We start from the raw sequence: 14,678 nt of genomic DNA on the forward strand, positions 1-14,678 counted from the left end.
TCTCCCCTCATCTGTCTCGCCCGAGCCTCACCTCTCCCTCTGCTCTCCCCCCTCCCCCCTTCCTCCCTCCTCTGCTCAGGGCAGCTCAGCCTCTCAGCAGCCCTCAGGGGACATCCATGCTCTTCAGAAATGGAGAAGGAGAGAACAAAGACCAGTGACCCCCCCGAGTTGCCCTCTGCCCAGGTGTCACCCAGGTGACCTCACGCGGACTGTCACAGCTCTTGAAAAGTTCATACCTGGCTGGTGGTCCCACTGGGTGGCAATCAGAGCTGCACTGTCCAATAGAATTATAATATGAGCCACATACGTAATTTAAAACTTGCCACTGGCCTCACTTTTTCAGAAGGAAAAAGAAACAGGTGAAATTCATCTTATTATATTTCATTTACCCAACATATCCAAAATATTAGCCGTTGAACATAACAATCAATAGAGAAAATGCTAATGAGATGCTTCACACTGGGTTTCTTTTTCCTACTAAGTCTTCAAAATCCGTGTGTATTTTGCACTTAAAGCACATCTCAATTTGGATGCTGGATTTTCATCTGAAATACGTGATCTGTATTTAGATTTCATAAAATTTACAGCTGGAAAGGTGGGATCGTATGCCCAAGTTTTTCCACACATACTTAAAAGTGTTCTAATAACTGATTCGGGGATCCGCTTTTAATTAAATGTAAATTAGGTAAAATTAAATCCCAGTGCATCAAAGGGCCACCGGTCACGTTTCAAGAGCTCGTAGCCACCTGTGGTTCTCGCCCCACCCCTGCCCATGTTGGACAGGGTAGGTCTTCCCTGGGCCCTTGAGTGCCTGGAAGCCTGCCCAGCAGAGGGGAGCAGCTCGCCTCCCTGCTCCCCACCCACTTGACCCGTGGCCCAGTCACGTGGTCCCCGAGCCACAGTTTCCTCGCCTGTGGCAAAGCGTAGTTGGGAGGAGGGTTCGATGGGATGACTCGGGGAGAATGGATCAGAGTGGGTGTCCCCCATCGTACCTGTTACCAAAATCGTCCTGGGGCAGCGAGACCCCACTTTGCCCCCATGTGGGGAGCCCCTAAGCTTCCTCGTGCCGCAGGGCCCCGTCCACGTCACGAGCTCATGTGGAAGATGCCTGTCCTTGCTCTGGTGTGCATGTGGTTTTCTTGCTTGATCTTTAGGGCCCCATTCACCCCGCTGTCCAGAGCAGTGCCTGAGCATGGCCAGGCTGTCCCCGTCCCCCTGGCTGGCCCTCCAGAGACCCTGAGTCAGTACAGGCCTCCCTGCAGAGAGTGCCTGCTAGAAAGGTGCGTCCTGCTGAGGGTGGGTCCACCCGAGCGGTCCCCCTCTGCCTCCACACCACACCAACAGCCTCCCTTTCTGTTGCCCTACGTGCTGGGCACCGTCTGGCACTCTGGTGCTCCATCGTTACAGCAACCCCTGGAGGCGGTCTGTTATTCCCCTCCACGAGTTACAGATGAGAAAGCGGGGGACACAGGCCTAAGAGGTGAAGCAATATACTTCCCGGCAACATTCGCTAATGATGCACAAACCCGAGAATGGAACCATGTTTCCCTGGCTGCCAAACTCACCTCATTAACAGCTCCCCAGATGTCCCAGAGGGAAACAGATCTCCCTTTTGGCCACTGCTGCCCCCTGAGAGGCACCTGCTTTCTGCTTTCTTAAGACTCTCCGGAAGTTACCCTGCCCCAGGCTTTACCTCCCAGTCATGCCTGCCACCGGCTCCCCCGCTCTCACCAGCCACTGCCACTGGTGACCTCCTGGTTGCAAACCCACCTCCTGCATCCTGATTCTCCTTGACCGCTCAGGACGTTCAGCTCCACTGACCCCCCTCCCTGGCACCCCGTGACCTGAGCTTCCTCAACCCTGCGTGTCTCCGCCAGTTCTCCCGTCTCCTGCTTCCTTCTCCCCTGATGTGAACAAGCCGATGCCTGGTTCTCTGCCCTTTGTCCCTCCCACTCCCCCACCCCTGGTCCCCGGGCTCCCCCTTGCCCCACCCTCCTGTTCTCTCCGGGCGCGTCACCCCCCGGGGCTCCTGCCTCGTGTTCCTGAGTGTCCCCCCTTGAGTACCTTCCTTCCGACATCCCACCGCCATCTCCACCCCAGGGCGACAAAATCCCAACCCATCTCCCTTCTTTGAAAACCTGTTCCTCTTGGGCTTAACTTTTCTCTGTAAAGGGGGCCCCATGTCCAGGCATCTTGTCCTCGTGTCTTGTGCCCCCTCGTGTCTTGTCCCTCCCTGTAATGTGCCCCCCTAGGGCCGACTTTCAGCCCATAGCCCAGCTTGTAAATTCTCAGTAATCTGGCCCTGACCCAACTTCTCCCAGTCAGATCTACTCCCCCTAGCAGGGATGGAAAATGGGATTCACCTCATCGGCCAGCTCTGATCCATTGTTGGTGCTTTGTTAAGAAGGATTCTGAGGACACCTCTGGGCTCAGCCAAGAGAAGCACTGACCAATCAGGAGAGTGGGCTGGGGACGGGGCAGCATGTGGGCCAGGATCCATCACGTCTGCTCTGGGGCTCTCCCCCCTCATCCATCCCAGCGCTCTGAGGCCACCCTGGCATCGCGCCCACATTTACCTCCGGATTCCCCCCATTCACCTCACCTTCACTCACACAGCGCTCCTGTTCTGGAATGTTCTTCCTTCTGGCTTCTCTGAGTTCCACTTAGGTTCCCCCATCTCCTGTGAGTCCCCAGGGAGCACTTGAGGCTTTGCCTGATCTCCTGTAGCCCTGAACACGTGTGTTCTCCTTCCCTCGGTCAAGAGGCCCCTGAGAGTCCATGACTTCACCTCCTGGTAGCCTCTGGCTCCATCACTTGGTCCAGGCTGGGTTGGGGGTAGAGGGAAGAAGCAAGGACACATCCCCCCACCCAAGCACAGGCAGACAAATCCCCACAGGAGGGACTGTCATCTATTGAGCACCTACTATGTGCCAGGGACTCTGCACTTACCCCCAGAGCAGCTTAGCCGTGCCTCCCCAGGACCCTCTTTCCAACACCCGTCATGTGCATCTTTAATCTCTTAGACGTCCAAGCGCGGATCTGACTTCTTCCCAGACTGCACGCCATGAGGACAGACCCCCTACCCATCTCACTCGGCGGGGAATCCCTGGTACACAGTCTGACACACACAGAGCCCTTACCCAGAAAAGATTTGTTGAGTCAGGAGCTGATCCCACACAACCCTGAGAGGCGGTGATTTCTACCCCCTTTCTGCAACTGAGAAAAACCGAGACTCGGGGGATGAGGTGACCAGCCGGAGTCACGCCCAGGATGCCTGGAGCAGAGCAAGATTTTGAGCCAGGTCTTCCTGACCGCCAGGCCCTCCTTCACTGCATCCGGGGCCCCTTCCCTCGTACCCTGCAAGCAGCCACCTGGACCTGGGCAGGACAGGGTCCCTGGGTGGGTGTCAGTCTCCCCTTTAACCTCGTAAAGCCAACAAGGCAGCCCTGAGGTCGGGGGGGGCATCCCTCATATTTTTAAACTCTGAGGGCTCTGTTTACCCATTGACGCCGTGGGGCTCTAACTCTCTGTCTTCTCCTCGTGCACCAGTAATCTGGGCCTCCGCACCTGCGCACCCCGGCATGTATAGTAAACAATGTGGAGCACACTTTTATGGATTCAGCTACATCAGCAGCTTTCAATCCAATCGCTCTTTATGGCACCTACATGAGGCTTTTATATTGTTGTAGTTATTTGGGTTTATATGCTTCCTTTCTTCCCCTCTTCATTTTAGTTTATTTTTTACATTTTATTCCCATTCTACCTGGGCCTTTCCCAGCAAGGCCTGGAGGCCCGGCAGGAAAACCCTTCCCGGGGCTGACTGGGGTGGACTGACTTCCCCATAAAGCATGTCTTATTGCTGTTGCCCGGAGGCCGTGCATTTCATTATGGCCTGCCACCTCCAGAGCCCCGCGGTTAGGGGCCACCTGGATGGATTTGTTGTGAGAGAAAGTCCTTGGTGGCTGTATTTCTGGGAGCCATAGAGCAGGTGTACAGAGAATATTGGAGTTTCTGCCAGTATTGGGCCTGCACTGACCCACAAAGTTAAGAACCTGGCCACTTCTTAAACAGCTCAAAAAATATAAAAAAGGAAATGCTCCTGCCTCTGTTAGGAGAGTTTGGGGTGTTGTTTTGCTTTAATAAAACCCAATCATGATAAGTTCTCTTTCAGTTTAATCATCGACCCTGGAAGTTATACAACGATAGCTCCAGTCCCATGCATTCATTCACCTAACAGATGTATTTGAGCACCTACTATGTGCTGTGTGGCATGGTTCTGGAAGTGGGGGTGAGCAGGACTGTCTTGACTCAGGCTGCTGTAACAGAATACCATAGATGGTGGGGCTCAAACACAGACATTTACTTGTCATAGTTCTGGAAGTCCAAGACGAATGTACCAACATGGTTGGTTTGGGCTGAAGGCTCTCTTCCCTGGCTTGCAGATGGCTGCCTTCTTACTGTGTCCTCACATGGCAGAGAGAGAGATCTGGGGCCTCTTCCTCATCTTATCAAGGCACTAACCTTGTTGGATTAGGGCCCCACCCTTATGACCTTATTTAACCCAATTACCTCTTAAAGACCCCACCCCAAACACAGGGAAGTTAGGGCTTCAACATATGAATGGGGGTGGGGGTGGGGTGGGGAAAATTCAGTCCAAAGCAAAAACAAATGAGGTTCCTGCCTCATAGAATGTATTAATTTCCTAAGGGCCACAAACTGAGTGACCTATCACAACAGAAATTTACTCTGCACAGAAGTCTGAAATCAAGGTGTCAGCATGCCCACGCTCTCTCTGACAGGTGTAAGGGAGGATCCTTTCCTGCCTCTCCAAGGCTTTGGCAGTTGTGGGCAATCCTTGATGTTCCTTGGCTTATAATTCATTACTGCAGTCTCTGCCTCTGTCTTCACCTGGCCTTCTCCCCTGTGGGTCTGTGTCTAAATTTCCCTCTTCTTATAAGGACACATCATATTGGACTTCGGGCCCACCCTGATGCAGTAGGACTGCATCTTAACTTGATTGCACTTGCAAAGACCCTGTTTTCAAATAAGGTGACATTCACAGCTGCCATGGACTTGAATTTGGGGGACAGTATTCAGCCAACTACAGGGAGTTTGCATTCTGGTAGAAGGAGGTGGCAAATGAAGCAGTAAGCCAACAAGACAAATGCAGGTGGAGGGAAGGATTTTGAAGGCAAAAAACCAGGACAGGGGGATGGGGACGAGGGAGTGGCTGCATTACAGAAGGAGCGGGAGAGGCCTTGAGGTCTCCAGTGCACTCTCCCTGGACACTGTGTGGAGACCCATCAGCAGAGGAGGTGGAAGGGACCCCGGGGTCAGTGTCTGGAGGTTCGGCCCTGGGGCTGCTGGGGTGTCTGCCCCATGGCCACCTGCCCCCCCCTCCATGAGGACAAAGGTCTCCCGTGGCATCCCTCTAATGGGGGGTGGGATTTCCGGCCTCTGTTCCCAGCTGACACCTGTCCTCTCTCCAGATGTAGGGGGCCCCGCAGACCCCATTGCTCCAACCATCATCATTCCTCCCAAGAACACCAGCGTGGTGGCCGGGACCTCGGAGGTGACCATGGAGTGCGTGGCCAATGCCAGGTGGGCAGTGCCCCTCCCCCACTTTAACTCCAGCAAGCGCTCCTGACCTGTGGGCTCGGAGGAGACCAGTCGGAATTCAGACAGGCCCAGAAGTGTCACGTGAGGACCCATGAAAGAAGATGGGGTATTTAGCCTAGAGGAGGGGTGATAGGTGGGCCGTCAGAGCCATCGGATGCAAGCAGGGCCCGCCCGAGAGGAGAGCCCACGCCTCGAGGCGTGGCAGCAGTTACGGGGCAGCAGATCCCAGACCGGGATATTTGGGGCTGGTGGGGGATCCACTCATACTTCCAACGTTCAGAGCAGCCTGGAGAGGGGTGGCTCACCTCTGCCAGCAGTGCCCTCCTTGCGTGCAGGCATGGGCAAGAGGGAAGCTGTGCTAGGAGACAGGTCACGTGATGGACTTTGCAGGAGGGCAGACCTGGGGTCAGGTGCAAATGCGGCCCCTTCTCAGCCGTGTACGACCCTCACTTCTCTCCCTTGGTCGTGTGTGGACACTGTGCTACGTGCCCTCCCACAAAACCTCCTTTCTTCCAACAGCTACCCACGTAGGTGTCACTACCCTGAAGCCCAGAGAGGGCAAGCAACCTACCCAAGGTCACCCAGATGACCGATAGCAGAGTTGCAATACAACAAGCCACCACCCCTCGGGCCCATGCTCACTGCCAGGCTCTGGGCCTCAGTGTCCTCAGCTATAAAGTAGGAAATGATGCAGCACCTACCTCGGCAGTGAGGCATGCAGGTAGAATGCTGGAGCCAGCCCGACCTGACACCCCCTAAGTGCTCCAGAAAGATGATGCAATGTGATGGAGTGGGCAGTTAGACCAGTGACCCCAAGGTCACCCCCAGCTGAAGGTTCCCGGACAGCGTGTCTCTGTAGCAGTGCTTCTAAAATTACGCTTCTCAGGGACTTCCCTGGTGATCCAGTGGTAGAGAATCCGCCTTCCAGCGCAGGGGACACAGGTTCGATCCCTGGTCGGGGAACTAAGATTCCCACATGCCGTGGGGCAACTAAGCTCGTGCACCACAACTACTGAGGGCACGCGCCACAACTAGAGAGAGGAAACCCGCATGCCACAACTAGAGAGAAGCCGGCGCACCATAACGAAAGAGCCCACGTGCTGCAGCCAAAAAAATGTTTTAATACATAAAAGTACACTTCTCAGAACCCAAGTTTCTCACAAGTAAGGGAAAGGCTGCCAGGATGCAACAGAGCACATTAAGGGAGCAGAGAAGAACCTACATAACACCATTCAGGCCAGGCTGCCCAAACTCACTCGACCACGAAACCCCTTTTTCACGGGACCCCTCTGAGCCCCCGGGGAACCAGCACGGACCCCACTTTGGCAGATCCGCCCTTGGGGATCCATCAGGTGCTAAACAGGAGAGCCGGGCAAACCCCAGCTCAGGGGTCCTTGGGGAGCCGGGGTCAGTGATGGAGGAAAGGGGGCCCAGCTCGCACCCTCAGCCCTCTCTCAAAGTTGGGGGTGCGTATGTCCACCTGCCTGCCTTTGTTTCCCCATCTCCAAACTTCGGGTGCTTCTCTCCCGTTTCAACTTGTCACTTTCCCTCCCCTTTCACACTTTCCTACCCACTGACTTCTGTGGGATGGGGCGCGGCCCACAGAACAGAGCAGAAGAAAGAGAGATGCGTGGAAAGGATGCTTTTCTGCTCTTGAGAGCCCCCTAGCATGAGTTACCACCGGGACCGGGTCCTGTGTGAATCCATCCACCCTCACCACCAACCCCAGGTGGGCACGGTTGCCCCCATTTCACAGATGAGGAAACTGAGGCCCAGAGCACTGAAGGAACCGCACCAAACAACGGCTTGCACCTAGAAAGTGTCAGGGGCGTGGGCAAACCCAGGCAGCCTGGCCCTGGCCCTGCACTCCTTACCATGCCCTGCCTTGCCTCTCGGGCCTCTGAAGTCTCTGTGGCTGATGGCCTGCCTCCCTCGCTCCCCACCCCAGGCCCCTGATCAAGCTGCACATCATTTGGAAGAAGGATGGGGTGCTGCTGTCCAGCGGCATCAGCGACTACAACCGCCGGCTCACCATCCCCAACCCCACGGGCAGCGACGCCGGTTACTACGAGTGTGAGGCCATCCTTCGCAGCAGCAGTGCCCCCTCTGTCGTCCGTGGCGCCTACCTGTCTGTGCTGGGTGAGACGGGGTGGGGCTGCTGGGGTCCCCCAAGCATGGCTGGGGCCTACTTAAGGGTGACCCGAACGGTGGCCATACCAACAGGAGCACAGCTCTGACACCCCACCCCCATCCCCCCTCCTGCAGAACCGCCTCAGTTTGTCAAGGAGCCAGAGAGACACATCACAGCAGAGATGGAGAAAGTGGTGGACGTCCCCTGTCGGGCCAAAGGTAACGCGGTGGTGTGGATGGAGGGGGACAGGGACCCCCGGACCTTCAGCCGCTCCTGTCCCTGACACAGACTTTTCTAAATTCTGCCTCCTTCTCATCACTGAGCAGAGAGTCAGTCTGGCTGTAGGCAGACACCCCAGGAAACAACAGGCCAAATTACCATAATCTCAGGGCTGGAAATCAACCCCGTGTTACCATAACTTGAAGGTTACAAATGAATCCAAATTACCGTAATTTCAGGATAGGTGACAGGCCCAAATTGCCCATAATTTGAGAGTTGTAGACAATGCCAAATTATCGTTATGTCAGAACTGAGTGCATCTCTGCCTGGTGTCTGGGCCATTTGGCTTCAGCTCCTCTCACCATTTTTACTTAACCCAACCTTGTCAGAGTTCTTGCAGACTTTCTACTTTTCCCATCCCCACCCCCCCTCCTTCAGGTTCCACTGAGCTAAAAGGCACGCCGAAACCAGGGTGAAATCTGAGATGATGGGATGATAGGGGAGAGTGTGCATGGCGGGACAGGGTCTGACATTGAACAGAGAGGAGAATGTAGCCCAGGCAGGAGGGAGGGTCCAGTGGAGGGGGAGGGGGGATACTGACCCCCATTCTGAGACCATACCAGGGGAAGACAGAGATCCATTCATTTATTGAACAAACGTTTTTGGAGGGCTTATCATGTGCCGATACTGTTCTCGGGGCTGGAGAGACACAGAATGAACCAAACAGCCAAATCCCCACTTTTACAGAACTTAACGTGCTCGTGAGGAAGGCAGACAAACCAATAAGCAAATAAAGATAGCGTGTTTCATTTCATCTAAAATGCCATGGGTTGCAAGATGCCCCATTATCTTATGTGCCTCTAAGAAAGAAAAGGGACTGCCAATTAAATTATGACATGCTGTCGATTGTAAGACACGTCCTGATTTGAGCTGTTACAACGTGAAAGAAGGCACTGCTTGGACTGGATGAAATATTAGAGGACGTCAGGGTTGAAAAGTGCTGGGAAGGAAAAACAGGCAGGCTGAGGGGGCTCGGAGCCACGGGGTGGTCTTTCGAACGGGGTTTGGGGACCTTTTCTGTAGAAGTCACATTTGAGCAGAGACGCAGTGGGAGAGGTGAGAGGGCCAGGGGATACCTATGGGAAGAGCATGCCAGGCTGGGGACACAGCGTGGGGGAGGCTGAGGGGTAAGGGGAGCCCCATTCACCTCCCTGTGCTACCTGGTAGGAGGCGGCTTCCAAAGGAACGCTGACCCCATCTGCATGCCCCTTGACACAGGGTTCTCTGGTCACCTGGGTTTGTGAAAGCCCAGATGGAGGTTCTCAGAGCACGCAAAAGACTCTGCTAAATATTGCAGAAAAAATATAGCTCGTGCAGTCCAGCCTTTCCAAGCTAAACTAACCCCAGGATCTTTTTTTTTTTTTTTTTTTTTTTGCGGTACGTGGGCCTCTCACTGTTGCGGCCTCTCCCGTTGCGGAGCACAGGCTCTGGACACGCAGGCTCAGCAGCCATGGCTCACGGGCCCAGCCGCTCCACGGCATGTGGGATCTTCCCGGACCGGGGCATGAACCTGCGTCCCCTGCATCGGCAGGCGGACTCTCAACCACTGCGCCACCAGGGAAGCCCCACTCCAGGATCTTTTAAATTTTCTTGGGACGTCTACTCAATGAGAATTTGAGAATTGTCCCTCTGAGAACATCTTTCCCCGCTCCCAAGACCAACAGTGGCACCTCTGAGAAGGTTCTAGAAACCAAGACACCCCAGGGACACTCCCCCCCCCGAGGACTTGCTGCCTCAGCCCCTACCTGAGCATCGCTCAGAGGCGGCTGACGGTGGGCGCTCATCTCCCACAGGTGTGCCACCACCCTCCATCACCTGGTACAAGGACTCGGCCGTGGTGGAGGTGGGGAGGCTGAGCCGCTTCCGGCAGCGAGGCGACGGGGGCCTGCAGATCAGCGGGCTAGTGCCCGACGACACCGGCATGTTCCAGTGCTTCGCCCGCAACGCAGCCGGCGAGGTGCAGACCTCCACCTACCTGGCCGTCACCAGTGAGTTGACCTTTCCTGTCCTGCACGAGTCCCTCCCGCCCAGGACGCAGCTTTCCTCCAAGCCAGGGGCCTCTTGAGAACAGGATGCTGTGCAGGGCAGAGACAGGATCCCAGAAGGCTGTCCCCCGGGGACAGTCACTGTTTCTGGCCAGTGACACCTGCTGCTTCTGCAGCCAGCACCATTTTTTCTTTTACAAACCAGAGCCTCGATTTCACATTTGATGAAGGATGAATCCCATTTACCTTGTCATGGAGGGTATCAGCTGCCCTTGGGGGTCCTCAGTTTCCCCTAAATGGAGACTTGAGAATCAAGGCAGGGTGGGGACCGGTGTCACCTGGGTCCTTCCACGGGGCAGGTGGTACGGGGAGCCCCTCGTGGGCCTTCCAGGCTTCTTCCCAATGCTGGGGCCCTGTCAGGACACCTGCATCCTTCCCTGCAGAGGAACCCACTCCAGCCAGCGGGAGTGGCAGGGCACAACAAGGACCTGGGGTGTGCCTAAGAGGCCCCACTGTCTCCCTTCGCAGGCATCGCCCCCAACATCACCAGGGGCCCCCTGGACAGCACGGTGATTGACGGCATGTCAGTGGTGCTGGCTTGTGAGACTTCGGGGGCGCCCCGGCCGGCCATCACTTGGCAGAAAGGTAGCTGAGACTGATCTGCTTTGGAGGGTGTGGCCACGTGACAAAGTCTAGGGCAGTCCTCAGGGCTCAGTCCTGGAGCCAGCCGGGTGGGGTTTCCCATGTACAGTTGGGAAGGCTGTGCACTGTACAACCCAGGAGGGTTTCTTTCACACGGCGGTAGGTACCACGTGCCGCCCTGCCAGGCTCAAGGCTCAGCTCTACCTTTTGTGAGGCTTGTGACCTTGGAGCCTCAAGGTTCCCATCTGTAAAATGGGGACAGTAGGACACATACCTGGGAGTGGCATGAAAACTAGACGAGAGGATGCTCATGAAGGGCCTGCTCTGTGCCTGGGAAGTCGGGAAGCCCAAACAATGACGGCTGATGTAACATCCCGGTGAAGGTTGTTAGTACAGGTAGGAGGCCATCCCCCCTCCGCAGGCAGCTTGCAGGGCTCCAGACACCTGAGCCACCAAAGCCCAAGCTATCTACCTAGGTCCACCCACCCTGCGTGACTCCTCCACGCTCTGCATTGTACACTCACCTTCACAACCCTCCCCGGGGACACACACACATGTACACACACACACACACAGAGTCACTCACTCACACACACACCCCCCAGGCCTCTGCTCAGATAAACCTTCCCTACAGGACTCACCCAGGCCCTCCCCCGACCCCTCGCTGCTTTATTTTCCCACCTTCTAATACGCAAGATCATCTGCGCCTTGGTTTTGCTTATTGCCTGGCCCCCCACGAGGTCAGGGCTTTCGGTTTTGTCCCCTGCTATCTCCCCAGGGCCTAGAACAGAGTCTGACACACAGTAGATACTCCATCCCTATTGGTGAGGGGAGTGTGGGCACACTCAGGCCCAGAAATAAACACACCCACCTCACACGCTCACTTGTTCAGTATGCCCGCATGTGTGTGCAGGGGGACCCGCTCACCCCCAGACTTGCACATGGACAGTCCCCTCTGTACAGACAGGTGGGATTTTCTTTAAAATAGGTACAATCACGAAAACCTGCACTCTCAGACTCACTCACACGCGGCGTATCCTCTCTCTCTCTCCCTCCCTCCCTCCCTCTCCCTCTTTCCAGGCCCCCCCTAGGTCCCACTGCAGAGGGAGGTCCGTCCCCGACCAGGGCTGCCCCCGCCCTATGTGTCCCTCTCCGCCCCCACCCCTTGCTGTTCCCACCCATCACTTTCCTCCGCTCCCCTGCAGGTGACTCTCCAGAAGCATCCTTCCACAGGATGCCTGTCACCACTTTGTCAGAGCTCTCTGTCCCCTCCCCCCCAGCCCAGGTGCCAGCTGCCTCCGAGGGCTGTGCCAGGCAGCATCGAGAGACAGCGCTGGCTTCCTGTGGTGAAGGGCAGAGAGAGACATCAGGAGACCCGACTCTGGGCCACCCGCTCTGTGACCGTGTGCCCTTGTGTCCGTCACCAAGCCAGAAACCATTCTGGTCCCCAGCCCTGCTGCCACCACCATCCCCCACCGGTGGCCCTTCCAGCCTTTCTAAAGCTGGGAACCTGCCTGAGCTCACCCTGCCCCAGACGGGCCGGGGACGGGTGGGAGTGCCGTCCAGGCCCTTGGCAATGTCAGTGTGCCAGGGCGGCAGCCTGAACCCATGCATTCCCCCCAACCGTGTCGCCCCAGGGGAGCGCATCCTGGCCAGCGGCTCAGTCCAGCTGCCTCGCTTCACGCTGCTGGAATCCGGCAGCCTGCTCGTCAGCCCCACGCACACCTCCGACGCCGGCATCTACACCTGTTTGGCCACCAACTCTCGGGGGGTCGATGAAGCCTCGGCCGACCTGGTCGTGTGGGGTGAGTGTGAAGGGCGAGCGGGAGCTCCTTCCATGCCTGCGGGTCAGTTGGCGCTGAGCGCGCGCGAGCACCTGCAGCTCCACATCCGCGCGTCTGTCCAGCCGACACGTCTTAGGAGGAGGACCGGGATGGATCAATGCAGAGGACAGGCCACAGGAAGGCCAAGGTCCCGCGGGTGATGCCGTGTGACCAAGCTGAGAGAAGAGAGAGCTGATGGGCATAGACTTTAGGGCCGAAATCAGCACGCTTTTTCTGTAAAGGGCCAGATAGTAAATATTTTAGACTTTGTGGGCCAAACAGTCTCTGTCACAGCTCCATGAACTCTTCTGTTTCATTAAGAAAGCAGCTGTAGATGGTGGTGAATCCAGCGGGTGTGGCTGAGTGCCAGGACGGGGGAACTTACCCAGCCAGGCCCCCAGCTGGGCTTGACCCCAGGCTGTGGTTTGTGACCCCTGCTCTGGGGCAACTTCCCAAGCCCCTTCCCGCCCTCAGATTGTACCCCTTGGGATCTGGTACCACACGTAGGTGTGGGCCGCCCTTCTAGGCTGAGCGCCAGGGGCCTGGTGGGTGATCGGATGCACTAGACCCAGAATCAGATGATCCTATTTTTACCCTGGCTGGACCACTGGTGTGCTGGGAACACAGCCCTGATCTTCATCCCTTGCATGGGTTTGTGGGAGCAAAATGAAAAGAGCCCCCACCGTGATCGTGGCTTCCAAGAATTCACGTACCGTGGAAGCACGTGGTTCTTAACGTTCTGGGACATTCACCACAGCAGACCAGTCCACCCGTAGAATTCAGCCACTCGGGTGCCGTTCACCTGAAGGTCCCCCTCCCCTACACCTGCATCTCACCTGTCTCTGTGGGACCCACCTGTTTCCCTTCCCACCACGCCGTCTCCCTGCTCTCTTTCAGCCCGGACCCGCATCACCAAGCCCCCCCAGGACCAGAGCGTCATCAAGGGAACCCAGGCCTCCATGATGTGCGGAGTGACCCACGACCCCCGAGTGACTGTCAGGTACTCCTTTGGCTGTGGCCCCTTGGAGGCAAAAGGGGAGGGGCAGCTTTAGGGGGTAGCTGGTTGCTGGGCGAGCGTCCACACGGGTAGGTGTGGCCCATGCAGAGCTAGTGCAGGGCTGGGACATGGGGGACACTAGGTAAATGCCTGGCGGACTGACCAGCCTGAGTTGAATTGGGCAGGGTGGGGGGGGAGGGGAAGGGGCTGGGGGGGTGAAGAAGTGGAGGAAAGGGAGTGGAGGAGGGCGGAAGGGAAGGGATGAGAAAGAGGCATCTGTCTGGGGAGAGGTGGAGGCTCCGGGTTGCTCGGGACCCCCTGCTAGCACCACCCCCCCAGGCCTTAGACCCTCCGCCCACTGCGTGGACAGCAGGGGCGTCTGGGTAAACAGGCGCGGGAGCAGTGACAGGGCTGGGAAGGCAAAGGGTCCTGAGGTGACCCTCAAAGGGACACATGTGAGGGACAGAGGCCCAGCCTGGGGCCACCCCTGCCATCCTCCTTGGGAGCCCAGACCTCGGCAAGCCACTTGGCCTGGAGGGAACCAGGTCCCGCTGTGGAGGGCCCTGGAGAGGCCAGGGAGCACAGAAGCAGCCAAGAAAGTCACGAAAGCTGGGAGCCCTCCCAGGCTGGGCACAAGGACACTTCCTGGAACTAAAACAGGAACAAAATGGTCCCTTCAGGCTCTCCCTTGAGCTCTGGGATGCTGAGTAAAAAACGTCACTGTTTCCTTAGAAATAAATACTCCCTCCGTGCTGCTTCTCTATTTTATGGGCAATGTCACTGCCAAAGCTACTGGCACGGAGCTGGAAGGGCTGGGCACTGATGCCACTTGGAGTAACGGCCCACTCTGCTCTGGAGGCAGTTGTGTCCTGGGGCCCCACCTGGTGGCCACTGGGTATATGACACTCTGTATGGCCGTGACAAATGGGACCCCGGAAACCAAGGTTGGCGGCAAGGGTACTACAACTTTTTTTTTTTTTTTTTTTGCTTTATTTCCCCTTTTTTATTTTATTTTTTATTGAAGTATAGTTGATTTACAATGTGTTAATTACTACTGTACAGAAAAGTGATTCAGTTATACATATGTATGTATATTCTTTTCCATTTTGGTTTATCAGAGGATATTGAACATAGTTCTGTGTGCTACACGGTAGGACCTTGTTGTGTAAAGCCTATGTATAAAAGCTAACGTCTGTAACCCC

General features: G+C 56.2%; 1 protein-coding gene across 1 annotated transcript in view; it reads left to right on the forward strand.

The window, feature by feature from the left end:
* The window catches only part of SDK2 (sidekick cell adhesion molecule 2), a gene marked incomplete at both ends in the record, with an annotated part of 262,629 nt that overhangs the window by 172,048 nt on the left and 75,903 nt on the right, over positions 1 to 14,678 (forward strand). The window contains 7 exons of the mRNA XM_079725138.1: positions 5,490 to 5,601; positions 7,568 to 7,758; positions 7,885 to 7,968; positions 9,823 to 10,017; positions 10,543 to 10,659; positions 12,294 to 12,461; positions 13,377 to 13,479. Of these exons, the coding sequence (XP_079581264.1) occupies positions 5,490 to 5,601; positions 7,568 to 7,758; positions 7,885 to 7,968; positions 9,823 to 10,017; positions 10,543 to 10,659; positions 12,294 to 12,461; positions 13,377 to 13,479 (970 nt within the window). The remainder of the gene's footprint in view (positions 1 to 5,489; positions 5,602 to 7,567; positions 7,759 to 7,884; positions 7,969 to 9,822; positions 10,018 to 10,542; positions 10,660 to 12,293; positions 12,462 to 13,376; positions 13,480 to 14,678) is intronic.

The sequence above is a fragment of the Hyperoodon ampullatus genome (assembly GCF_949752795.1).
Source record: "Hyperoodon ampullatus genome assembly, chromosome: 19".
Lineage (NCBI taxonomy): Eukaryota > Metazoa > Chordata > Mammalia > Artiodactyla > Ziphiidae > Hyperoodon > Hyperoodon ampullatus.